This window comes from Alosa pseudoharengus, unplaced genomic scaffold (assembly GCF_046254945.1).
Source record: "Alosa pseudoharengus isolate Yale_2024_CS ecotype anadromous, Long Island Sound unplaced genomic scaffold, YU_APseudo_1.1 YU_APseudo_1.1_scf_10, whole genome shotgun sequence".
NCBI lineage: Eukaryota > Metazoa > Chordata > Actinopteri > Clupeiformes > Clupeidae > Alosa > Alosa pseudoharengus.
The window spans coordinates 7,517,501-7,545,000 of NW_027468565.1; the positions used below are offsets into that span (position 1 = coordinate 7,517,501).

Here is a 27,500-nt window from a genome sequence, read left to right on the forward strand (position 1 = left end):
CACCATTCACCATCTTTCTGCACGCGTGCACGCGCACGGGCACACACACACACACACACACACACACACACACACACACACACAGCACTTATACAGGCTTCTACAGTCTCCCAAGCCTGGGTATTATTGTGAGACCGGCTGAGGTCGTCTCCTTAGGGCGATTCCATGACGACGACAGCTGCCTCTTGTGGCCCCTGTCTTACAGATAGTAAAAAAAACGAGAGAGCGCACTGTAGTGGTGATGCACTGTGGGACTGACTGGGGACAGAAAAAGAACAGAATCATCCTGTTTTGTTTTGATAGAGCACTCCAGAGGGAGAGTGGTGTTAGTGTCTGCTGGAGCCTGAAAGAGATAGGGAGAGAGAGAGAGAGATCCTACTCTCTCTTTCTTTGTTTTTCCAAAATGGGTGCGTGAGGAGAACAGGGCAGGTAAGCTGGGCACTGTTGTGTCCCGGTCGAGGTAAGAAAGCATATCATAGCTTGTTTGGCTTTGCCTAGTTGGGTCCCATCTCTTCTGACACACACACACACACACACACACACACACACACACACACACACACACACACACACACACACACACACACACACACACACACACACACACACACACACACACACACACACACACACACACACACACACACACACACACACACACACACACACACACACACACACACACACACACACACACACACACACACACACACACACACACACACACACAAACTCTTTGCCACCCCCACTTAGTGCTTCCTGCCCAGAGCGCTTCAAAGGGCCTCTTTAGCTCACTCACACACAGACGTCTCTGTATGATCACACGGGCCGTGCCAAGTGAAGCGTGCCCGCTTAATAAAAGCCTGGATTCAGATAATAACACAAACACTGCCTTGTGCTGCCATGCCTGGAGTAAATATATGTTTTTGCTCCGATGAAAGCATTACGTGTACTGTTTGTGTTTTGTTTTCCCCTGCCCACAAAGGCAGAATGCTGCCATCAGGGTTTCTAACATGAGGCCAGGAGGAGCTAGAAGCAGAGGTGCAGACAGAAGCTGAAGCAAATGGAGATGGTGTGGTGGTGGGGTGGGGGTGCTATCAGAAAACTTACCCCCACACCATACCACCCCCCCCCCGGCCCTTCCTCGGCTGCCTTCCTTTCTGCTCTCCTAGTGTTCCTGTGCAGCTTTGGGAGCACAGAGGCCCACTTGTCTGAACCGGTGCGCTAGGCGGCGGGTGTCCGTTTTCACACGCAGGCTCCGCGGGCATTAATCAGGCCAGTGTTTAACCTGCTGGCCGCGTCTGAAAAGAGGTGCATCCTTCAGCGCCCGCCTGCCCTGCCCAGTCCGGTCCAGCCCAGTCAGCTCAGCCAGCCAGGCTCCCATCCGTCCATCCGCCCGCTGGCTCGCAACACCCCTCTTCCTGTCCTGCTTCTCTCTGCCAGCCAACTCTCCCTCCGCTCTGCTGGGCTGAGACGAGCTGGGCAGAGCTGGACTGGGCTACATTCAACCCACTAGCCCAGACACAGAGGGCCCCATCATGACATTCTAAAGTGCATCGTCACTCGTCAAAAGTCTATTCAAATTTAGTAGGATGTCCAGTTCACATTGGGAGGGGTTTCGCTATCAAAAGTGGAGCGCATGGCGTAACAAGGTGTTCCTAGGTCTTTTAATCAGTCATATGGGTGTGTTTGGGGCGTAACATCATTTTAAACCAATGAGAATGACATCTGTCATTCCCTTCAACGGCGCAACGCGCGATATGTCAAATAAATGCATTGGTATTTTTGCATTCAAAGGGGCATTTGAAGGAGGCTGCTTGCGAGACCGTATAGAATAGTCATTCTTAAACCATGCTTTACTAAACATAGCATAGCCTTCACGCATTTGCACTCGTCTATTATTTGAACTCATTGGCAAAGTGAAACTAACTTCACCAAGGAGTCAGTCAACGACAAGACAGTTATATGCAGTTACTTTCACTATTGACTGACAATGGGTTACCACCGAAAACATAGGCTGGAAAAAGCAACACTTACCCTAATATTGCTCAAATGACTGAATAAAACAACATTTATCCTGCAGAGGAGTTGCTTATATCTCGTGACAGTGCGTCTTCAGCTGTGCTCCATACGTGTCTATCGCCTCTCCCCTTTTAACCGTCATTACCAATTTGCAAATGATGGTGAATAACTACTCATCATGAGATGTACAGTATTTCGTAATATCTTTGTTCTAATTATGTTTCCCATTGTAATCGTGCAATTTGTAATGCTTTGCATGGACGTGCGCTGGTGTGCGTTCATGAATGATAGAAGGATGGTGCGTGCACCTACCAATATGACTTGACATGTGCTCTTAAAATAGCATATGAACAACTCGCCATTGACTTCTGACCAGGTTTAGGTGGTGTATGATAGCGATTTTTAGACAATGCGCTAGTCCCCTCCCTGGGTTGTTAATTGCCACACCCCTGGGCGCAATGCTTAAAAAATAAACGTGCAAAATACCGAATTCAACTTTGCGCTGGTGAATAACGAACTTTACGTCATGCGCTGGTGACCCAAAATACAGCCCAGAGAGAGGAAGAGCATGTTTGTGAGGTAGAGAGAGAGAGAGAGAGAGAAAGAGTGGGATGGAGAGAGGTACTGACACTACACAACAAAAACATGCCACTACATGCTACTCTCATTAAGGCTATACAAACACAGAGAGATATGAACGCTTATCACACACACACACACACACACATACATACATACACACACACACACACACACTACACTCAGAGTCCAGTTACTATAGCCAGTATGCCCGAAGTACAAAGAGATGTGGTCCGGAGATGCCTCGACCTTACGGCAGCTGTGAGCAATACAAAGCCATTAGTGTCATTATACAATTACGTGTCATTTTTGGAAAATGCCAGCGCTAAATGGATTGCCATATCCTTCTTTGCTTTGCTCCCTAATCCTGTTAAGGGGGGACAGGGGGAACGTTAATTATGTTAGGCTCTTCGGAAGCCCTTCGTAGCCGGCCAGAGTGGAGTGGAATTCCCGATGGGTCTTTTCCGAGGCACATGCCCAAAGTTAATTAGTAACGCAGAGCATCCCGTCGGCGCGCGCGAGAGTAGAACGTGTAGCAATCTGGCCCTCGGTGCGCCGGATCAAAAGCATGGCGCTTTGTTTGGCATCGGAACAGACAGCTTTGCTTAAGTAAATGCCTACTGTTTCTGATGGGTATCAGGTTTCCCAAGCCCCCATGTGCAGATGTTAAAATAATGCCCTCTCTTTTCAGTTGATGCCCAAAGTGATGCTGGAATACACAGTGGCGTGGTGGTTGTTATGCAGGCATAATCTCATACAAGACATTTGATTCAGAGAGGCCTGAATGTCATCGCTTATTTCACTCAACTAAACATGGCTGAACATTATACGTTTGGGGAATAAAATAAAGTGTAACAGTTAACAGAGTCAAACAGAGGCAGAACTCCAACTCATTCTCCAAGTCCAAACCCTCATCTTAACCCTTCATGAATAAACTACAATAGCATCACTGTGCCTTCAAGATGCCTGCAAATAAAGAACCACTTTTATTATAATATATGTACCCAGACAACACCACAACTGTACAACAATCTCTGCATGTACAACAATCTCTGCAATGTTTGGTAAAGAAAAATGACACCTGCAAAGAACAATGACGTGAGCATGGTGGATTAATCCACATCATCGTATTGTGTTTTGCGCTGAATAAACGAGACAGGTTCATGCAATTCAGCAGATGAGTCGGAGTGCTGAGTCATGTTTAGTCAGTGCCTTATCTGTGCCACCACAGCGCTGCTTTGTAATCACTGAAGAAACAATGATGTCATTACCAGGTGTGAAGTGAATGACAAGCCCCTGATGCGTGTTTGAAACACATGCGCTCTTCACACTGCTTTTTCATTTAGAGCCTGTCAGGACGGCAAACAACCTGGAGGGCTGGAGAAAAAAAAAGAAAACTCTCTCATTCTCCCTCCTCTCTGCTTTCACTGACTTTTTCTACTTCTTTTCGTTTGGGGTGCATTTTGGAAAACTGATATCCCATCTTTTTTTACAGAGGGAACATCTGATGCCCCATTTCATTCTGGTCTGTCCACAAACATGACCCAGATTTATTTCTCTTTTTTTCCCTTTCTCCAGGAGAGAAACCCGGTGGCATGCAGCCCAGAGGCAAAACAACAAGACATGAAGCGGAGAGAGAGGTGAGAGAGAGAAAGAGAGAGAGAGAGAGAGAGAGAGAGAGAGAGAGAGAGAGAGAAAGAAAGAAGAGAGTGGGGCCCAAACTTGTCAGATCAGCACAGGAAGCCTGATGGGCAACTCTGATCTTAGCATCAGACATGGGGCAGGTAAGGGGGTATGTAAGTGGGGTAGGAGGGCAAGAAGGGGGCGATAGCTCCAGGCCTGGGGATTTAAACCTTTACCCCAGACATCGAATGACTCTGGAACAGGGCTGGCGCTGATTCTGCGCCAGATCGGGTCCAGATGAGCCATTGGGAGACTCGGCTGCCATCCGCCGGGATCAAATCCATTTTAAAGTAGAACACACAATCTTACATCTACACAATCTCAGGGGGAGTGCTCGGACGAAAAAAGGCATCTAGAAGCTTCTGGGGTTTATAACATCCCATCCTAAAACAGAGACATCTCAGTAACAGCTAACTCTAAACAGATGGGCCTGGAAAAGGGGGTTTTGAGCAAAACTGTTTTTTTTTCTTTTATTCATTCCAACCATCTCTTTTTCACCTGGTGTGTTTGTGTAAGAACTTACAACAAGAACATTGTTGTGCTTTTCTCATAAATACTTTTATAGTTCTTGTTTTGTTGCAACAGTTTTCATATATCCCAGGCAAACATGTTTAAAAAAAAAAAAAAAAAAACTGTTCTGTTGGTGGACTTCCACTCCAGAACCGGCTGCCGTCAGAGTCTCCTGCTATTGCCAGCTGTGCGTGAGAGAAACATTGGGAGAGTACAGACACTCATGGGTTCACACCAGTAAAATCACAAGACTTTGCCAAGTGTTTGTTTTCCACACTTGATCCCTCAACAAACATCTTTCCTCCATCTAAACAATTTGTACAATCATCTTCTCAAAGTTTATATACACCAAAAAATAAAACATACACGAACGTGCACACGCATACACATACACCAGAATCTATATTAACCAGAATCTATGTTCACTCATACACCCACATAACCCAGAGCACAAATCCACTGCCAATAAATGTGAAGTTATTTCTGAAGCGTGTTCTTGGAAGTTTATTAAGGGGGTCTGTTGTCCTCGCAAAGTGCCGAGCCCTGAAAGCATGCACTCTCATTCTTTTTTTTTCAAATTCAATAAAAAGCACACACCATCCTTCAATCTCCCTAAAAATGCTCTGTTACTCAGAGGAAGTGGTCAGCGCAGCACTCCTGGGAAGGAGAGACCACTGATACAGTGCACTTTAAGAGCCTCTTCCCACCCAGAAAATAAAAGGAAAACCCACTCCCCCTCCGTCCTTTCTCCCTCTCCCCAGGGCACCCGACTCAAAGCAGGGGTCACAACGTTCTCCATCACCCCCCCCCACCCCCCACCCGGATACTCTCGCAGGAAGTCCTGCACAACACCAGGGCGAGACAAGTAGGCAAATGTATGCTGAGTATTTGTGAAGGGCTGCGGCTGAGAGGTTGGGAAGGGACAGAGGAAGAGGAGGATGATGGGAAAACAGCACAACGCTAGTCCCAGCAGAGCAGAGAGGTGGCGGCCCTGCGTCCAAGCCAGACTCCTCACCTTCACCTGGCGGTGGTGTTACATAAGGCAAAAGCCATCCATCATAGGGAACGCTGAAATGATTGAATGAAGGGGTCGTGTCAGGGTGGTGATGTGAGCCAGAGGGTGGGAACCAGTGATGGCAGCATCTGGACTGGATTAAGGAGGCATTGCTGGGAGAGGGGGGGGGGGGGGGCGGTGGCTTGAGAGGGTAATGGGAGCTGGGAGATTCATCAAGCCAGCGACAGGGGACGGTGTTTGCGTTAAGGAGACCGCTCGGAGTAGCCGCTCGCTTGCGTGAGATGGCACACCAGCGGCAGCGTGCTAGAATGGACACCATGGTGACGTTTTGGCATTCGCAAGGGGTGGGGAGAGCAGCCAAACACAAGGCATGTTTGTATGTGTCGCAAGGGAAACCAGTGCCCCCCCCCATAGCGAAGAGAAGAAAAAAACAAACATCACTAATGCCGAGGGGGAACTGAGGACTTGCACACAAACATGAGACCTCCAGCCAAAGGGGTCAAGAGAGAGAGAAAAAAAGCATGTTCGTCAGAATTCATGAGGCTGTGCGAGAAGGGGCAATTATAGGTTTCATGAGCACCTCCAGATATTTACTTGAGGAAAGAATGTAATTAAACTCCTAATTTAAAGTGAAAAAAAGTTTCAATCTTATATAACCTGCAATTATGCCAGGAGCTTTATGTAAGCTGAGATTGTGCTTTTTATCAGATAGGGCATGAGAGACCACTATTCTACTGCCCCTAGAGCTCTGGGTCTCAGAAAGGTACGGAAAGCTAGAGGGCACAGCCACAACATGTTGCCTCACTTGTGTTCATCCCACACTGATGGAGAATCTCAGCCAGCTGTGTTGTAGCCAACTAGTCAGCCTAATGCCCAAACACGTCTGTGGAGATATGATAGGTGCAATATGATCACAAGCATTTTGCAATGGGATGAGTCCAGGGTCGGATGCATTGCGCACACACACACGCACGCACGCACACACACACACACACACACACACACACACACACACACACACACACACACACACACACACACACACACACTAATACTAATACTAATACACAGACACACACACACACACACACACACACAGATGCACAGGGCACTTTGCTAATGTGCGTGTAAGAGCCGTGAGGGTGTTATTTCTTCAGGTCTGTCTGTTGTGATTAACGACCTTCTCCCTTCACCACCAACCATGCCTTTCTGAAAGTGGGTTTCATAAACACTGATGTGGTCGAGATCAGCGCAATCACGCTGGATTCCCTGCGACGCGGCAAAGAAAAACAAACTGATGCTGCCACTACACATCTCGGCTTAAGGCTCCTTTATCCCAGGATTCCTGAACCGCAAATAAACTCCAAATTACTTGTCCCGCCTATTCAAACTAGAAGCGCTTGCTCTGCAAATCCTCACCATATCAGCTCACTGCTTGTCCTATCAAAACCTGACTGTCAGCTGATGGCAACGTGCCACCTCCATCCAAAGGTTATTAAAACACCGTTCTCCAGTTTAAATAAACGACCAAAAAAAAACCCTCAGCCCCTTGAGTTATGTGCTTATCCACTAGGGGCTTGTGTCTAGCTGTTGTGGCTGTATGTGTGATGTATGGACTACAATTAGAGGACATTGTTCTTTCTAGGATCGTACAAATCACCCACCCAGACTTACAATGTTGAGAGTGCAGCTTATGTATGTAGTGCCACACCTTGCGCTTGTGCAAGTCCAGTAAAAAACTCCCTTCTGCCCTTTTTCAAAGGACAAGTAGGTCTGCAGGCATTAGGAAATCTGTCATGCACACCCAAAGGACTCTAATGCCCTGTATATACAGTGTCTTTTACTGTCTGTGTGTGTGTGTGTGTGTGTGTGTGTGTGTGTGTGTGTGTGTGTGTGTGTGTGTGTGTGTGATGTACAGTATATATATATATACACTGTATATGCTTGGAAGATATGTTCTCTCGTTTGACAAGACTGTCAGGTTGATTTAGTGCTGCGAGATCAATTCAAAAGGGCCTGGTGGAAGGCGTGTCCTGCTTAAAGGACAAGGGCAAACATTGCATCCTATGCTTCCCAAACCGCAGAATCAAGTGCCCAAAGCTAGGCCAGATTCCTCCACATCCTGCCTCAGTGTGAACGTGTTGAACTCAGAGTCATTCACTGGGCCATAAGTGTGTTAAGAGTGTATGACTATCTTGCAGGTGTCCTCCTTAGAGCACGCTCTGAAGGCCCGAGCTCTTCGCCCTGGTCCGCATTAAGGGCCTGGATCCGGAGTGAGTGGACAGGAAAGGAGATAGGAGGTGGGTCTCTCTCCCCCTCCCCTGAAGCCACGATCCCTCCCGATAGGCACATAATGAGAACCAGACCGGTATTCATACCATAACCCCAACCCCCACCCCTCACACTCACACACACACACACACACATTCCAAAACACACAAACACACATACTCACTTACTCACTCACTCCCTCGCAAACACACACACACACTCACAAACATACACACACACACACTCATCTGCTCTCTCTCTCTCTCACACACACACACACACAAATCCACATTCATTATTCATGGAAGATTAGGCTCATCATTAAAGTGGGTGGGTGTTGAGAGGGGTGGGAGAGTGCAGGAGAAGAGTTAGTCCTGCTGTGGAGACAGAGGAACCGCTCTAACTTTCAGTCTCTCATCCCTCATCCCCCTCTCCTCTGCTCACTCTCTCTCTCTCTCACACACACCCTCCCTACACCCCTCCATCTGTCCGTCTCTGTCCTGTCGCAGCTATGTCCACATGTGTCAGTCAAGTCCCTGGGGTTTTCAACGATGCTGAGCGGGGGAGGGAGCAACGGGGGAGGGAGCAACGGGGGGGGGGGGCTGGTGGCATTGGAGGAGGATCTGGACTGTCTGGTGTACTTACAGTACGGAGACATACCCCCTCTTCTGACCCCGAGCCCCAACCCCCAGTGTCCAGCCCCACTGTGCCCCTCAGGAGTGCTGCTGAGATACACTAAACAGGGTGTGACATGGGCTTGACATGCTTGCTATGGATTTGCCACTGGCTATGAAGACCAGCATGTGCGGCCTGAGTATGTACGTATGGAAGACTGACTTATTTATAGTTTGGAGCTCATGTTAAAGCTTTTCCTATTACCATAAATGTTCAAATAATGACACAGGCAGACACTTGCCAAAATGCACACACTAACACCCACACACACACCCACACCCACACCCACACCCACACCCACACCCACACCCACACACCCACACACACAACCCCCCCCCCCCACACACACACACACCAACAAACGCCACAGAACAGAACAAAGGGGTGCCTCGCGAGGGATACAAGCTCATAAACAGAGGTTACACCATCACTGGGCCCTAGGGACATCTCTCCACTCAGTGTGAGTCTGTTCCACATCACCGTCCCAGATTCGCAGGCCTCATTAGGGGCCATGGAGCCTGCAAAGTCAATGTGACCTGGACAGTTTTCTTGGAGAGAGTTGGAGTATAATACTGACTTGTAAATAACACGCTTATGGGAGCTATAACTCACACACCCTACCTGGACACTGTGAATGCTGAAAACAAGGTATCCTCCACTCCTTGCTACTCAAGCCCTAGGGGCGTTAGGCAATGTCGAGCAAAACCTCAACTGTATTCACGCGGTGTTGTTTCTGCACGACACTGTGAAAAGGAATAAAAGATACATCCTGTCTGCATAACTCTTCTGTCAACTGCTTTAATGCCACTCAGCACATGGGTCAGGTGCCTTTTTACTACTCGACACAATGGCTGCCCGAATCAAAACAAGCGTCACTGCAAACGCTGAAAGGAGATGGCAGAGTCCCACACGTATGCACCCCCCGGCACACAGGAGGGCAGAGGAGCGCCACATGAGTCAAGCGTAAAAAGCAAATATTTCTGTTAGCACAGGGGTGCTGCAAGTCAGGAGTGATTTATGGCATGTGTGTGTGTGTGGTGCTGAGACGCTCCATCAGGTTTGTTGTGCAGCGCCCTTTGTGTTGGCGAGCAGGTGAGGGAGTTTACCTGCTGAGAGAGACAGAGAGAAAGAGAGAGGGAGAGAGAAAGAACGAGAGAGATTGACAGTGTGTGTGTGTGTGAGAGAGAGGGAGAGAGAGAGAGCATGAAAGTGATAAAGAGAGAAAGAGAGAGAGATTGACATTGTGTTTGAGAGAGAGAGAGAGAGAGAGAGAGGGAGAGTCTGCATGTCTAGACAGGCAGTATGGTTTACTGCCAGAGAATATTCTGACCCATTTCAGCACTTGCTCGAGTGTTAGCAAATACAGATGATAAAACAGTGAAGCAAAATCTTCATGCTCCAATTATGTTTTCCTTATACTGTGCTCCTACAACATGCTGGTGTACGCTTTCTTTTGTCAGATAATGTGGCTATATAATGTGTAGGAGGTTGGATGCTCAAGAGTGGTAGTGCCTCTACACTGTGGAGTCAAACAGGTTGAATCAAACTTAATTCACAATACAGGCATACAAGCATCAAGTGATAGGAATTTGATATTTTGCAAATATTCTGCAACATGCTACACAACCAAGTACTGTTGCGTCTGCATTAGTTCACTTTGGTGAATAAACCCTAGACATGCGGATGACATGAGGAGCACAAACGCGTTAGACTTGCATGGTGTTTACAGCAACTGGGGTCCATTGTTCTCCACATGAGCCGGGCACAATGCGCTTGTTCTCCAGTCAACAGAATTACCTGCTTAAACCTGACAGAGACCCACCCCAACGAAGCCGCCATTCTCAGCGAGGGATTAGACCTGGCTTTTGCCACCATTGAGGTCTGAAGGTGCTGCATGGTTGGATCACTCTGAATGGGGCTGAAAAGCAAGGACACCATCTTGGGGGTATTGAGGGTTAAGACGCACGCCTACAGCACTTTTCGGTGTTTCCATCTGTCGCTCGGGCCATTGTGTGGGCATTAAGAGTGTTTTTTTGTTGTCTCGGAGAAAAGGCCAACTTCAGGCCACTCGCTCAGCTCCAGAGGAGGAATAGTTGTCATGGATTTTTTTTTGCCGTTGTTTTCGCTGTTACGTAAAACACTCCTTCCGCCTCCACATCACTCCATAGACCGCCATCCACTGAAGCCCCTGAGAAAGAGAACCGACTCTCTCTCTCTCTCTCCGTCTCTCTCTGTCTCTCTCTCTGTCACTTTTAGTTTATCAACACCCCAGCAACTGTTGTCTGCACCAGTCCCCCCCCCCCCCCACCCCAACCCCCCAGGGGTGCTGGCCTGTCCACCCTGACCACCGAAGCTGGTCATCTTCACACAGGGCTTATTTATAGACTGGGAACAGCCGTGGAGGCCAGCTCCCTTTACGTGCTTTTCAGTAAATGGATGATCTACGCACATGGGGTCAACCAGTGGGGCACAGAGGCAATGTAAACATGCAGTTCTCTGCGTATGTGTGTATTTGCGTGTGAGAGTGTGTGTGTGTGTGTGTGTGTGCTTGCCTCTCTCTGTCTCCCTCTCTCTTTTTCTCTTTCCCTATTAGTCATTCTTTCATTCTTTCTTGTTCTATTACTCGCTCAATCTCCCCTCTCACGTAAAACAACAAAATAATTACGTAAGAGCAGAAGCAGGGTGCGCTCAAGGTTCAATGGCAAGTTTGGCAGTGTCATGACAGCCTGCTGTGTGTGTGAATTTGTGTGTGTGTGTGTGTGTGTGTGTGTGTGTGTGTGTGTGTGTGTGTGTGACAGCATGCCAGTGTGTGCTGAGTAGTGTGGCTCTTGGCTTACCGTAAGTGAAGCTGAGGCGCGGGGTGACATCATCCTCGGAGGCCCTGGCCGGGAAGCAGGCCGCCAGGAGTAGCAGGGAGGCCGAGACCAGCAGAGGGCTCACGGCTCGGAGCGTCCGCATGGCTCCGCAGGAGAAGTGCTGGGGATGGGAGGAAGTCTGAGAAAGAAAGAGTGTACAGTGTGTGCTGCTCGGGGACGATTCAGGACGTTTTTGGACTCATGAAGGCCCCTCTTTCTTTTTCTTTCTTTGCTCAGTCTTTTTTTTTTCCTCTCTCTTTCCGTCAGGTTTATTTTTCTCCCTTCCCCCTGTTTTTCTCCGGTAAGGGCGGGGCGGTGAGCAGTCCCAGCGCAGGCGAGGCGTGTGGTGTCGGAGTAAACAGAGTCCCCTGGAGTTCCTCCTCTGGTGCGCTGGATGATGGCGGTGATGCCCAGAGCGATGGCCTCTCCTGTCAGAGGCAGCCTCCCATGACACCTGGTCCCATGCGGCGAGGCTTCAAACACTGGTACACACTGGCCGAGGGTCTGCTCACAAGCCTGAAACCAGGAGTGAAGAAGAGATATAAGACACATAGCATAGCACGCAAATGAGACAGAAGCAGGCTTGTGCAAAATTCCAGAATTGAATTGAAACTGGCTCTTAAATTCCAATTCAATTTTTGAATTTTAATTGCATTTCAATTGAGGTAGCAAACAGGAAGCAGAATTGCAATTTGAATTGTGCACAACTGGACAGAAGTGCAGTGAATTATCTCTTTGTTTAGGCCAAACAGCAGGTTATTTTTGAGTGATGTGGAGGCCACAAAACATTCTCCTTACAGGCAGTCCTGAATACTGCGGAATGCGACTGGATGCATCTTTGCACACATCAACATGATTTCTGGATCTTTCTACAAGTCCCTATTAATTCACATCAGCCAAAAGGTCCACTTTCAAATAGCACGGACAAAACCAGGCCAGAGTGTGGACCAGTGAATCACAATGATTCATGCCCGGGGGCTGTGCCAGGTTTAGCCGATCCTCTCTTTTGCCTTCAGTGTTTAGGCTACGGCTGACCTTTTCCCCGCCTGGTAATGTCTGAGTCTGGTACGTCTGGGCAAAGGTTCGAGGTTCAGTCGCTAACTCTTCTGTGGTAAATAAATGCCAGCAGGAACCTCCTGTGGGCACTGATTTATAAAGGCTGCACTCAAAGCCAGTCCCGAGGGCTCCTGTTCCTGGTGCTGGTACTGGAGTCGAGGTCAGGTTAAATCTGATAGTGTCAAACTGCACCCATGCTCCCCTTAGGCGGTGCTCTTTACCTCTCCCCCCCCCTCTCTCTCTCTCTCCATGTGCGGTATCTTGTGATCCGTACGGGTGTGTCTAAATGAGCTGTGACAGGAAACAAGAGTATTTCTTGGAATGGCGTGGCTACTTGTGGTTTCTCTTTTTGAGACAATGAGAAAGGTGTTTCCCCCTTACTGCAGGTAACAGATCAGCTTTCAGTGACCTCGCCAGCTGTGCCCGCTCCTGGCACAACGAGTCCCATTTGTCTCCAGATACAGCACTGGTTACATTAGGCGTTTGCCAGCACCCTCCCCTCGTGTATTTCCATGTAAATGAAAGAGAAAGAGTATGTTGCAGCTCTACTGTACAGCCGTACAAAAGCAAACGCCCACGCCACAGTGAATTCCCACAATATTGTTTCCTGTATCAAAGAAAGGAGGCACTGTTCCCATACTCCATGTAATGAGTTCTATCTGAGTAAATGCTTCCATTACTTGAAACAAGCACATATTGCATATCACCATAAAACCCAAAGACCACCTATGAAAATGTTATGTTGCAATTACTTGAGACAGCAATACAGACATGACACGTTTTCATCTGTTAAACCCAGAGGGATACTTTGGCCATGTTCTAACTATGGATGTATGGATCCATCTATGGGTATGTGTATGTTCCATTTGACCTCATCTGCCAACCACCTCCACCAGGCAGATGCTGTACATGTGGTTTACCGCAGGACCTGCTAAAAGGTCATTAAATAACTAGCATAGTGCTACATGAGAGATACAGCATCTACAGTGACGCCGTGCAAGGTTATCCGACCGACGGCCCTGTCAATACGATGCGTCAGCGCGGCGGCGTTGGAAGTGGTTACTGTTACTCTGACCGCGGGGGTCAGTCTCTTAAATCAACCTTAATGAGTATCCAGTTCGGCCCATTTGTGGCGAATCAGTCGATACCAAATGCTAGCGATACTATTTTTGCGTTTTATCGGAGTGGCTCTTCCCTGCCTCTAATGGAGAAGTGGTCATCTGTAGGTCATCGGGTTTCCACTGAAGTAATGCTGTTTCAATGGGAGAGGAGGGATTAATGAATAGGGAGCATTTGCAGATGGAGTCTGTATTAATTATGGGAGGTTCCCAGATTAAAGGCCCTCTGACTCTTCTTACTGGACATCATATCCCCTCATACTCTTCTAACTATATTCTAGAATTATAGGATGATGTACTCCATTTTAGAAGTCCATTAAGCTAGGCCTATTCTATTAGTTTCAAGATTGTGAAACATTTCTACTGATATTCAGCTTGATCAGTGAGTGCTACTACATCACCCCGTCACATTATTACACATTACCATGAGATTCATTCCTTTATGACCTTGACTACTTTGAATGAAGTAATGACCCATAACTTTCCATAGAATTGCTTGATCTGTTCAAGCGAGAAATTACTAGACTAAAACTTTACAGCAGTTCATAGACATGTAGCATTATCCTTTGATACCCATAATCTGACGTATGGCAAAATCCATAAAATTCATACACATGCAGTAATAGCATGTAAATCCATATCTGCTTTATGACAAGTCCTTTTTAGGAATCTTGCCATCATTGTAAAGGTAATATTGGTCCTGGCTCTGAGGTGAGGGTAATGAAGTTATTTACAGCCGGCTCTAATGCAGAACATTACTTTTCATGAAGCCAATGCCAGAGCTTTGTTTTTAGATAGCCGCTAAATTATAGGTCATAAATATTCAGCAACATCAGGAAAAACAACCCCCCCCCCCCCAGGTTATTTAACAGACCACAGGGTGCCTTCCATATTTCTGTCAGATGTTCTCAAGCAGAGCCCGGCAGCGGCAGAGTGCAGCATGGCTGGAGACATGGGAGGCAGGAGGCACTTAATGTGTCATGTAAGGAGACAGCACTCCCAGAGATGACGGCCTCCTCCTCCTCTCACCCTCCTCATCTTCCTCGCCACCTCCTCCTCCTCCTCTCCTGGTGACATCAGCAGAAGTCATCTCCCCTGACCCCAGAGACGAGCCCACAGGAGACCTTTGGAGATCTCGGAGGCAGATTGGGCTGACGTCACCTTTGACATAACATAACCCCTTACATGACTTGCCCATGTTTATGTAAGAATTAAAGATATGAAAGCCCTTTGGTTGGTTGGGTGTTACGCTAACAAACCTGCATGTTCTGAAAACAAATTAATATTAGCTGAATCAGAAGGCTGTGAGTACCTTACTGCAACTCAGATGTGCTGTTTTGTTTTACACTGGCTTTGCAGGTTGTGCTTCTACTCATCTGGCTGAAGCTGAAGTAAGCTACGTGGGGGAGTTTCAATATAACATGGTGCATATGAAAGTCAAGCTCTTTGAGCCTAAACTCCACACAACAGCATTATGCCTACAACCCAGACTTCTCTACTCACAAGGTCGTTCCTCCCCTCCAATCGCTCCATATGCTCGGCGTGGAATGGGCCATGCCACGGTCAGAGCCACAGACAGAGCCAGCCACACTAGCAGACGGGTCCTGCACAGCCATCATTAGCCTCTGCGAGCAGCAAATTGGAGTCGCTTCCCAGCTGACCAGGCAGGGAACACAGCCTCATTAATCCAACAGAAGAGTGAAGCCACCCCATAATGCATCTGGACAAACTTTTGTTGGGGCACGCGAAGAGTTACGCCGTGCGTGACTTAGGGACGGCTGGGAGGAGACGGTGAGGCCCCTCTCTCCCTCTTTCTTTCTCTCTCTCGCCCTCTGTCAACGTAGAGATTTACATGTGATTCAGTGTGCTGCACCTTTTTCCTACAGGCGGATTAATGTCTATGCCATGAATCATCATATTGTCCTCACTACTCCACTTCACAGGGAAGTGTGCGCTGACGGATTGCGCAACACTTTGGTGCTGCACGTCCCCTGTGCTATAGAGTAAACAAACAGTGACATTAGCACATTCATAATTTAAATTGAACTTGTCCCCTTTCATCTGGATGGATGCAAATACGTAACAGAATACACTGGAGTTGACCATGGTCAACGTTACGTAATCCCTCAGATTTTTTCCCCTCTATTACGTCTCAGGGGTATTAAGATGAATTCCACGAAATGTAAAGGAATCTTGGCTGATTAGAGAAGCAGATACACAGAGTACTTAGAAATCAGAGTACTGCAGAAATTTCACTTCTTAAATAGTTTATATATTTTCCATTTAATTCAAAGTTCTCATGGCAATATACTGCAGCTGCAGTCTATACCCCAAGGTAAGTGTATTATAATTTTGTGAACTAAACATGTAAATATCACTGGCCTCTCATGACATTGGTAAGACTTCCAAATAATCAATCATCAGGTCAGCTAATTTGAGAGGTCTTTCTGTGATTGGTCTGTGTCAAGGGTTTGCTCTTGCTGGACATGGGCAGCTGGGGGCCTAAGAGGATCAGGCGATTGGCCATGAATCACAGTGATCTAGCACAACACTCTTTCTGCATTCTCCAACCTGACAGGTCAGGGTAGCGCTCTACACACAACACTATAGCCAATGCATCATTCACAGGGAGAAAGATATAAATACAACAGGACAGCCATGGACAGACCAAAAGAGGCTGCAAAGCACATTCACACAAGCCTGATATGACAATAGACTTAACGTCACAGAAAACCTCTCAATAACTTTTATTTTTGCACTATATTGCATAAGACCACGATTGCAAAATATTTCAAGAGATAATTTGATCAAATTCTTTAAAATGCTGCAAAACTATACACATGTTACAAACTGAGTCATATCAGCTTGATTATATCATGCACATACTACAGTGGATGAGTAGTGAGGCGGATCATTTCCTGTCTCTCATAAATATAGCATTGGCCTTACTACAGCAACAGGTGTCCTGAATATCGAGTTTGTCATCTGAGATGGAATAGTGTGTGTGTGTGTGTGTGTGTGTGTGTGTGTGTGTGTGTGTGTGAGAGAGAGAGTGTGTGTGTTTGTTCAGATCAAGATAAGATCAAACCTCTCTTTGTATTTCGGGCTGAAATTGTGTCTTAATGAGTGATAAATAACACCTTGCTGGCTTCGGCCTCATCTGAGAACACACCTGTAAACACAGACACTGGGACACCTGCGCTGAGTCACCTGGGGGTTTTACACACACACATTCACAGATGTGGCCTTTCACCACCTCCCCCCTCCCCAAACACTCCTCCACCCCCTGGCCCTGACATCCCCCTCCACTCCCCCTCCACTCCCCCTCCCCTCCGCTTCTACATGCTGATACACTCAGCTCAGATGTCTACAGTATGTGTGAGTGAGTGTGTATAACTACAGTGCAAGGGTGTGTGTGTGTGTGTGTGTGTGTGTGTGTGTGTGTGTGTGTGGGTGTGTGCCGGAACGATATGTGGATTTATGTGGGTGGGTGTGGGATTGTGTTTGTATCAGTGTGTGGGGGGGGGGGGGGGGGGGGCAGGAAACAGATGTGTAACAGTGTGGCTGTGTCATCCGTGTCAAAGTGAAAGAGCGTACCCCGCATGTGAAGAGAGAGAAGGTGATTCACTGCCATCCACATACAGGGTGGCAAGCAGGGGGTTATTTTGTCACAGAAAGCTGCACAGATCTAAAGATACAGCTCGTGAGTAAGAAACGTGGAATGGCTTCCCGACTGAGGTACCAGTATTAAGTCACGGTGACTAGTGACAAAGCCATTTGTGCATGTCCAGGTTTGACAACAAGGTATGATAAGCACCTAGTCCACTCCAGTTTCAACAAGAACTCAGATTGTTCCGTCTCTTTCAAACCAGCAGTCATGAGTAGTGACACAGTCACGTATTTCACAACATTCATTCCTCCTTCTCTAACCGATACAGCCAACCGCTAGCCCTGTTCATATGGTCTGGGCCTGGCGTCCCAGATTTGAATGGAAACTATGAAAAGGTGACCGACATGGGGAGGATAAAGCTCCCTCGATCCTCACCGCTGCCATTCCAAGTCTCTCCTCATCCCCGGGCCCAGCTTTGAGTAATTAATGGACGATTCCTTCCTGGGTGATCTGCCTCGGTGTAATTATAACCATATGCTATTTTCAAAGACGTTTAATTGCCTAATTAAAATGTTATTAAAATGCTGGATCAAGATGGAAGGCATTTTGAACCCAGTAGTTGTGGCTATATAAAAATGGATCTTCAAATTTCCCCTCTTATCTGTTTCACGTGTGGGTACATTTGGTTTCAGTCGCTGGCACCTCCTGTCACAAGGAGGAATTCAAAAGAAGGGAGCAGAGAGAGAGAGAGAGAGAGAGAGAGAGAGAGAGAGAGAGAGAGGGGAAAAAAGAGCCGTTCCAGCGGAGCTCACAAAAGCGTGTCGGAGAGAGTCGTGATAGATTAATGTAATATATGGCCATGAAACTGGACAGAGATGTTTCATCACCTCCTCCTTTTTTAATCCCAATTACCTAAAACCAGAACTGCTGTCAGAAGTGCAAATATTGGCAATATCCCCACACCATCCGTCTTCTTATAACCCCCCTTCGCCAGTACAACCCAGAGTCCCCCCCCCACCCCCACCCCTGCACTCCGAGCGAATTTCCATCACAGATGTGGAGACAGCCGATGAAATGTAGCGGAGTGGCGGACCAGTCGGAGCATCTGTGCCGTGCTATCTCCATCAGCAGAGGGAGAGGAGGGTGAAGAGGAGAGCAGCTCTTCAACGTGGCTGAGAGCAATAACAGATTTGTTCCACAGACGGAAAGGTTAGCGAGGACCTCGATCCACTTGAGGAAGGGTTTGAGGTGGGGGGTGGGGTTGCCGGGGTGGAGAGGGGTGTCAGTGACTCGTCAGTGGCACGGTGAGTCAGTGGGCAGAAGGGCAGAGGCATGTGATAAGAGTTACTTATCTACCGGAGTAGCTCTTATTCATCTAGTTCCTCCACTTCTGATCGAAAGGCAGCTACAAGGGCAGAAACAAAGCTGGGATGTGTTATCGGAGCAAATACTCTGGGGTTTCCCCATCAATCTCTGTACTTTCTTTCAGAGTTTGCACAGTTTCGAAATGCATTCATCACATTTTATGGAACCATAAAAGGAAGGGCGTGAGGGGAAGTTGCAGACATTATCTATTTGGTTACGGTAAATGGGCACGGTCAAGCAGAGGTGCGAAAACACCATGAAGGCATGATCAATCATGCAAGGCCGAGCTACAGAGCTCTGGTGGCACTGTTTCTTTGGACCCTCTCAGGCTGGTGTGTTATGGCCTGGTGCGCAAAGACAGAGAGAGAGAGAGAGAGACAGAGAGAGAGAGAGAGAAGGAGAGAGAGAGAGAGGGAGGGAGGGCAGAGGAAAAGGAGAACTGGCAAAGCCGCTTTCTCTCCCCTTGGTAGCTTCCCCCAGCCTTTTTTCCTGGCAAAGTCTGCCCTGTCAAAACACATCAGCCAAGGTCTTAACTTGGATTAAAACCCTTTCGTGTGTTGTCATGAATAAAACTTAATAACACAGCCAATGTAGATATGCTGAGTAAAAGAGCTGTGAGCAAAAGAACGAGGTAGCAGAGAGAGTGGGGGCGCGGGGTGGCTCGATTCGGTTAGCACCCATGACCTCTTCCACGGAGTCACCAGGGAAAGCCTGTTGAATTTGTAATACACAAAAGCCTAAACAGAGACTCTCTTTTTTTTCATTATTCTTTCCCTCTGTCTGTCTATTTCACAACCAGTGTTATAAACAGTGTAGTGTCAATTTGCACCCTTAAGCTAGTCATCTAGCATCTGGAGCCTATTGATATTTAATATCAAGTGTGTCACAATAGCTTTGCCTCATGGTTCGATCTCCAATAATCACGTTGAGAACAGAACACTATGGATGAAAATATGCAGCCACCACTGAACACTAGGTTGGAGGGCGGGCAGCGTCACTACCTCACCCCCCCCCCCCCCCCCCATTCCTCCCCATTTATTTATCTATTAATTTATTGGGGGGGGGCAATCAGCAAATGTCAGGACTCTCTGGAGAGTTTGGCATTCAAGACAGTGTGTAACACAACAGAGCCTATGATGCTGCAAACACATTTACAGTAGCCCATTAATATGCCTGCTACATCTCCCACTGCTTCCCTGAGACCTCCGCATTCCCTCCCTGTAAAATTCCTCTATTGTAATGCAAGGAACACTATGTTTGTTTTCTAAATATTGTATGATCTGCTCACCACCACCATCTCCCCAACCCCTCATCCAATACCCCTGAAGAGGCAGCTGACATAAAAGACCCTCTGCAAGTAATTGCCCAAGTAAATAATGCATGCTGACATTTGCTTTGATATACAGTGTGAATAGAATACAATTACGCTGTTTACTGCATTGCAAATGCAATCTGTTTGCACAACCAAACTCAAAGAGAAGAATGCATTTTATGCTCCTTATTAAGTGGCCATCTCATTTGAATCTCAGCTGAACTTGAATATTTATCTCAGTGAGTGGAGATTCGGTGCGCTTACACTTTCCAAACAGGAAAATCGACTTTGTAAACAGTGAGTATCATATTCTGGCTCTGGTATCCACCTAATCCAACCAGTTATAGGAAGGAATAACAAACAGCTAGCCTTCTCTTATTTAACACTCTTGATTCATGGTGTGACTATGCTCATGGTACCCATCGCACTGGATGTACCCAAAAATATGAGCAAGCCACAAAACCTCAGGGTTACTAGTAAATCATATTGGTCAGCCAGTGTTCTTGCACCAACAAATCAAACATGTTGATAAAACAACAGGTCACATCGGACTTCGACCCTTATCTCTGTTAAAGCTCTGTCTGTCATTCTGCATTCTGCTGTTTCTGTAGTCGAGGCTTTCCTCTAGGAGAGGCAGAGCGAGAGGAGGGGGTATTAAGCACTCCCTGCCACGCAAAGCACTCCGAGCTGCTCCAGAAACTGTTGGAGCAATTACCATGTGAGACGCTCTTTAAACGCAGCTCTGGGACTCGAGATAAGTGCACAGTGGGACTGTGGTGGTGGTGGTGTGGGGAGGGGGTTGATTGGAGGGGAAGGACGTAGGGCCAGCCCTTCACACTCTAATATTGACTTGCCCTTGGTGCAGCGCTTTCCCCCCTCTTCCTCTGCTTCCGTGCCGGTGCAATGGTGAATGAGGGCTCATGTGTGTTAATGAGCTGTCTGAGTCGGACGCTCAGACTGCGGGATCACTACGCCCCACCAGCTTCCTCTCTCCACTGTGTGCTCATCACATGAACTACTGGAGAAGACCCAAACTTTCACCATGGCAGCCGGGCAATCTATCTTCATCATTAGAAAGCACAACTCCGGTCTAAGAACAACCTAGAGTCTATTTTTGGATTATAACAAGTGTAAACCTTCATTGGGAACCAACTTAATGTTGAGGTAGTGAAGCTGCCCACAAAGGCTATGCTATATGCTTTTTAGTTGTAAAAGCATATTCCGGTCTCACTAAAACCTGCACGTTAGCATTGTTTTTAACAAAGGTTTACACTCACTATCATCTAAAAATAGACCCTTGGTTATTCTTCAACTGGAGTTGTCCTTTAAAGGAAATCTGTGTGTGGTTATAGACACAACCACTGCTTGAAATAAAACGTCAGCAAAACACACTGGAACTAGTTGGGATCAGATCTGGCTCAAATTGGGGCAAGATCTGAAATAGATCTGTTCCAGCACCAATCTTTATCTGAGGCTGGGAGCTAGCAGTGTGAGTACGGCTGACTTAATCATGCCCGAGGTTCAAAACCATCCAACCTTCCAAACTGTGTTATATTTCAACTGTGACTGTTTGACTGTTCTTGTTCCGTAGGTAAGAACAGATTGTTACTGTTTGTCTGTAAGAGACACAGAGTGCCACAGTGTCATCTAAACAGCTCTGTTGAGTTTCCCAGCAGTGCTTCTCTGGCTTCTCTGGAACAGTTGGCCTTCCAGTGAAAACTGAAGTCAGTGCTCCGAGGATTTTTTTTTAATAATAATGGATAATCATCGCTCCCAATCCTCCACATTTAAAAATAAAATAAATAAACTCAGCTGCTCGGAGCTCAGCGATCTCTTTGAAGGCGTCTGCGAGCTTTTGAAAGCAGACACTGAAATGTGCTTCTGTGCAAATTCCACAGATTTCCTCTGCCCCCCCCACAACCCCCCCACCGCCCTCTTGAAGCCTGCTGAAGAAATTAGTCTCAGCTCTGTCGGCGAGCGATCGGGACATTATTGCATAGCACACAGGTGAAGCGCTGGAAAAGTAGCCACGACTGAAAAACTAGGTCATGGACTGTTTCTCCACCAGCTCGCTCACTCACTCCTGTGCTAAATGTTTCCAATTGTTAGGATTATCTTGCCATCTTGCTTTATGTATTTACTGTTAGGGCAATATTTGGCCCTGATACCCTAAGTGCTGATAAGGCAAGTATGGTCTGGGAATCTGAGTTCACTTCTGGTTCCTGTTATGCCAAAGTTGCTGACAGTGTGGTAATGGATGGACTCTTTGTTGAGAGGGAAAATGACAGTTTGGCTTCCAAAAAAAGGTCAGGTCAACGTGCCTAATATCTATACATTGTTAGGTCAGATTTTCCACAAGAAAGGCGTGTGGAGTCATTGGCAGCACATGGAAAAAGGTTAGACTTGTTTTTTCAACATATCGACTTGGGTCCACTCCCTGTATTGAACTCTTGATCTGTGTCTTAAGAATGGCTGACGCCTCCTTTCACCCAGCTTCTGCACATAATCAGTATTGACGTACTGAGATTTCAGTCCCTTGGTCACACCACCAGTGCTCACGCATCACACAAACAATAGCTCTCGTTTCACGTCATGACTCTTTACCTAGTCGGAATGCATCTCCCTTTCTCTCTCCCTCTCCTACTCGGTCTCAACTTAATTAGACACGGTGCATTCTCCGATGGCCATAAACAAAGACGAGTGACTGTTTGGCGTTGAAGTCCACAGAGGGAGGAGGGACAGGCTCTGCATTCCTGAGGACGGACACAGCGGCCAAGGTAGCCACTTAGTGTGCGGGCAGGCCTGCAGGAGCCATTCATCACTGGACCAAAGCCTATAGAGCGCTGCCCTGTGACAGGGCCAGTGGCACGCCTGTTCCCCTCCTCAGGACCATCAATATCACTTCCTTCACTCCGGGGGCCGCTGAGGGACATCTCCTCCTCCTCTTCTCCCCTCTTGGCCTCCTCACTGATGGATGTCTGTCTCTCGATGGCAGGCGCTTACAGCGCTATAGCGACCCTGCTTCTCCGCTCTGCTTTTCCTCGCTCCGGTTTCATGCTTCTGCAGAGAGAGGGCGGCCGGCCGGCCGGCTGGGCGGGCGTGCAGACCGGCTGGCGTGCGGAGCCAGGGAGAGCTCATCACCTCCAGGCCGCATCCGTCACTGCCGCGGGTCCACGCCTCTGTGCCCGCTAATGTCTATCATCGAGCGCATCCCACAGTCCCGCAGCCCCATTCCACAGCTCTGTCCATCAACTCGCTGTGCTCAGCTCACCCCAGAAGAAGAAGAAAAAAAAAGCATGTCTGCCTATGCTGCTCTCTGCTGTCTCCAGTAAATCCGCCACAGGCTGCATGCTGTATAGAAACACACACAAGCTAAACATATGCAAACAAATCAATAGACATTGCATTGAGATGGTGTGGGTAGCTTATGATGTCACTGATCTGGGGAATAATCTAAATGAAATACTACTTCCCGGGCAATAGCTGATAATGCAGAGGGTCTGGATGCTGTTTGGGGAGGACCAGGCTATCTGTGCATCCATTTTCACATCTGTTCAAGAATCCTTGCTCCAGATGAGCTACAAATCAGCTATGAAGCAAGACTGCAAGCCATGTGTGCAGAAAGGTTGCTTTTAGTGAGGGTGGAGGCGAGACAATCAGGCGCTTGCGGCATGTTCTAGCCGACATTGGCGCATCTTATCACTCACATGCTTTGTCTCAAAGGCTAAATTTGACCTCTGTGTCGAATGAACAAACAATCCTCCCTGAATTAGGTTTCAGTGGGGGTGGGGGGGGTTGTGGTTGTTTCAACCACTGCTGGAAATTTCTCCTCAAATCAATAAAGTGTGATCAATAATGGCTGGCGCTTCAAGCTGTTTACTCAGAAGTAATCTGAGTGCACTGTGGACCACAAGTCCACACAGAAAACATAATCAGTGACATGCAATTTCTAGTCCGATCGTAACTTTTGTGAGTCAAAGTCAAAAATCAAGAGACACAAACATCCCAGCTGTTTCCTGGATGCCAGCTGTATGCAATGTCATGTAAATTCAGAGTAATCTGGAGAAGCTGAGCTTTAGAAAACGGGGCGTTACAGTTGGAGCGACTTCTCTGCCACAGCAGTAAGTCAGTCTGAGCAGTGAATGATAAGAACCCTCTCTTTTAGCAGCAGATGCAAAGAAATGCTCTCTAAGCTGTTTCGGGTACAATTCAAAATACCCATTACAGTGCACAGATTGAATCTCAGATTTTTTTCCACAAAAAAAAAACTGCTAAAAAACAGTTCCAACTGACTATGCAAAAGGGGGGCATTGCTTATTTTAAATGTATTGACCATCTCACAGTATTTGCTGATGCTTCTCTAATGCATGTCCGAGACAAACATGCAAACACACACACACTCTCTCTCTCTATCTTTCTCCTTTCCTCTCCTGTCCTCTCCACACACACACACACACACACACACACATATATATGACATATTCTGAGATGTGTGTGGTAATTATCACACCAGACTGGGAACACTAACACCCATACTCTCTGACACCGCCCCTAACACACACTCACTCACACACAGTTACACACACACACAGAGGCTCTTTGCTAGGTGACCTCCCATGAGGGGACTAAAAAGAATGCTGGTCATTCCTGGGCCCACGGTCACTGGAGTCGTCAAGACAGCGGCATCTCAGCCATGCCTATGATCCTTGGAAATCCTTTGCGTCTCAGATATTTTGGGTGAATTCCTCCCAGCGGTGCCCGTCAGTTCAGACAACAAGCGTTGACCCCATTGGCCCGTCTGGTCAATCATCCATTAAGCCAAGATGGACACCATCAATCAAAAACGGTCGAGTTGTTTAACTCAACTTGACCAGTTCTTTTTTCACCAAACAAGAGAAGGGCACCATAAAGACCATGGAACACACAGAGTTGTAGAGTTTCTCTTGCACTATGGAATTTTCTTTTCAGGCAGAAATGGAGTGTGCTAATCAGAATATCTTACCGAGATACTACATGCCATGTTCCTGGTGCTCTACTGTTCCTGGTTTTCTACTTCTTTCCTGCAGTCTTGGGAACACCACTCTGCAGAGGAAGCGCTCAGATTGATCCTTTAAGGTGGCTTAACTTAATGACTGACTGACTGACTGCTCTATTTAACCAGGCTTCATAGGGGGATTTGTGCAGTATTGAATGCCAGCTCTGGGTTCTTGGCTGCAGGTGTATCTAGGCCACACACACACACACACACACACATACACACACACACAGCCTAACTGCACAGCAGTATTCCTGGTGTGTGAAATATACTGCTGACAGAAGCTCAGTGCATCCAAAAAAAGGGAATATACACTCGCCACTGAGTTCATTGATGAAACTTCTTTTGAAATGTTATAAATGTGCTAGTGGCCAGCAGCACAGACACACTGAGCTCTTAACACCTGGCCAGCCTGACATGTTGTTTACTAGCCTGGGGCAGGTAAGGAGCTCAAAAGAACCCTTGAAGTCCTAAAGATCCCTGAGATATCATCAGCTTGGCAGTGCTGTGGGTTATCTTCACATCGAGATCCAACCGTCCGTGCCCGATAGGTCCCAACTGCGCCCCGGGCCAATGGGATGTTGCTTCATGAGGGCAGAGAGCTGATGTCATGGAATGATGGGAGTGAAGTGAGGTGTGGGAGCGTGAGCGCAGAAGCCCACATCGCCAGCACTTTTTTTCACTAAGCTCTTCTTTCACCCACTTTTGCAACCTGTGCCTGCACGACCAGGGAGAGAAAGGCAAGGACACAGCCCATTAGGCAACATCATGCCAAACCCACAAGAAGATCGGAAAGTGATCCTCCGGGACAATGAGTGGTTGATGCCTGAAGGCTTAAATGCATTTATCATAGTAACCCTGATCACTATTTTTTATATTCCTAGCGTAAATATCCGATATGCAGTTGAGATAATGCTGGCTATAGCCATAATGACCTGGTTTCTTATCATAGTCATTCATAGGCTAATCCCCTTAGCTTATTTCTGCGTAAGGTCACAAAACGGGTGACAGGAGGTTTATTTTGTCTTATACAGTACACTAAAACAAGGCCACAGCATACAGCACATCCTCTACCTTAGAGAATAAAAGATAGCAAAATATCTGTGCTTACAAGCACACAAAAGAAACATCTCAGACACACTCTGAAATATGACTCTGCAGAAGCTTCTTTGATCTTGAGCATTTGAATAGTAGCTTATCTACTATTGCTCTTTAAAGCACCGGAGGCATTTTTGTCTGAGTGTTGTGGCAGGAACAATGGCAGGGATCATTTTCATGTTTGAAAAGACTGTGGAAATGCCATGAATTTACAGTGCATGCTATGTGAAGCAAAAGCAATTAGGAGGGTCCCATTTTGCCCCTAATTGTCAGTTAATTGCAAGAGGGTAATTGTGTTCGATTGAAACCAGTCAAAAATTGGCCTCGCTGTCGCGCAAGCCTCAATCAGCATGACCCCGGGGTCCTTCCCGGCGCTCGGCCTGCAGAGAATTCCCCAGCCGCAGGTCAAACACTCGCTGTGAATGCACACAAAACATCGCAAGTCGTGAAAAAAAAACCCTGTGAATAGAACAACAGCAACACCAGTGGTGTCCACAGTGGCCGCAGCCACAGCAACAGCGAGTGCCCTGAATGCAAAAAAGCCGCCTTGTCTGGGCAGATGTCTAATGGGCCAGCTGGGGCCGAGGGCTGCTATCAGTGAGGGTCTGTGAGGCCGGGCCCGCACCGCAGTGGAGAGCTGCCAGACGGACGAGAGGCCAGCAGTCATCTGCAGTCCTGCCCGCTCATACAAAACACCAGCCAACATGCAGGGGCTGACATGTCAGCTTCACTTTCTCTCTCTCTCTCTCTCTCTCTCTCTCTCTCTCTCTCTCTCTCTCTCTCTCTCTCTCTCTCTCTCTCTCTCTCTCTCTCTCTCTCTCTCTTCTTCTCTCTCTCTCTCTCCTTCTCTCTCCTCTCTCTCTCTCTCTCTCTCTCTCTCTCTCTCTCTCTCTCTCTCTCTCTCTCTCTCGATACTTCTCTTAAGATAGAGAAAAAAAAATAAAGACGTTGGAGAGAGAGAGAGGGAGAGAGAGAGAGTCAGAGAGAAGTATAAAATAGAATAAAAAAGAGGAGGCATACGCAAGACCTTTCTCTCTCTCTCTCTGTGACTTCTAAATGCGTCATATCTCTGAATCACTTGCATTAATTATTCAGGTTGCACCAGCGAGGCTCTCTCCACAAAAGTCTTGCGATCCGCCGCATGCCCCCCGTGTTACGCTTTTAGCACATGAGGCTTTCAGCCCGTGCCAGCTTCAGAGCCATTGTTCCGGGTGACTTCGTGCCACCACTCACCCTGCTAAATGTGTACACACCAGCCAGGCAACTGTATGCCGTAGGCAGGCAGGACTGTATATC

At 47.4% G+C, this 27,500-nt stretch overlaps 1 protein-coding gene across 3 annotated transcripts in view; it reads right to left on the reverse strand.

Annotated features, from left to right (window-relative positions):
* Positions 1 to 27,500, reverse strand: part of sema4ba (sema domain, immunoglobulin domain (Ig), transmembrane domain (TM) and short cytoplasmic domain, (semaphorin) 4Ba) — a 65,664-nt gene that overhangs the window by 21,838 nt on the left and 16,326 nt on the right. For 2 of the 3 annotated variants that reach the window (XM_076262400.1, XM_076262398.1), the window contains exon 2: positions 11,593 to 12,126. In XM_076262400.1, coding sequence (XP_076118515.1) covers positions 11,593 to 11,713 — 121 coding nt within the window. In that variant the 5' untranslated portion in view covers positions 11,714 to 12,126. Of the gene's footprint in view, positions 1 to 11,592; positions 12,127 to 15,287; positions 15,561 to 27,500 lie in introns of those variants that run through there. The other variant, XM_076262399.1, reaches the window with a different exon arrangement.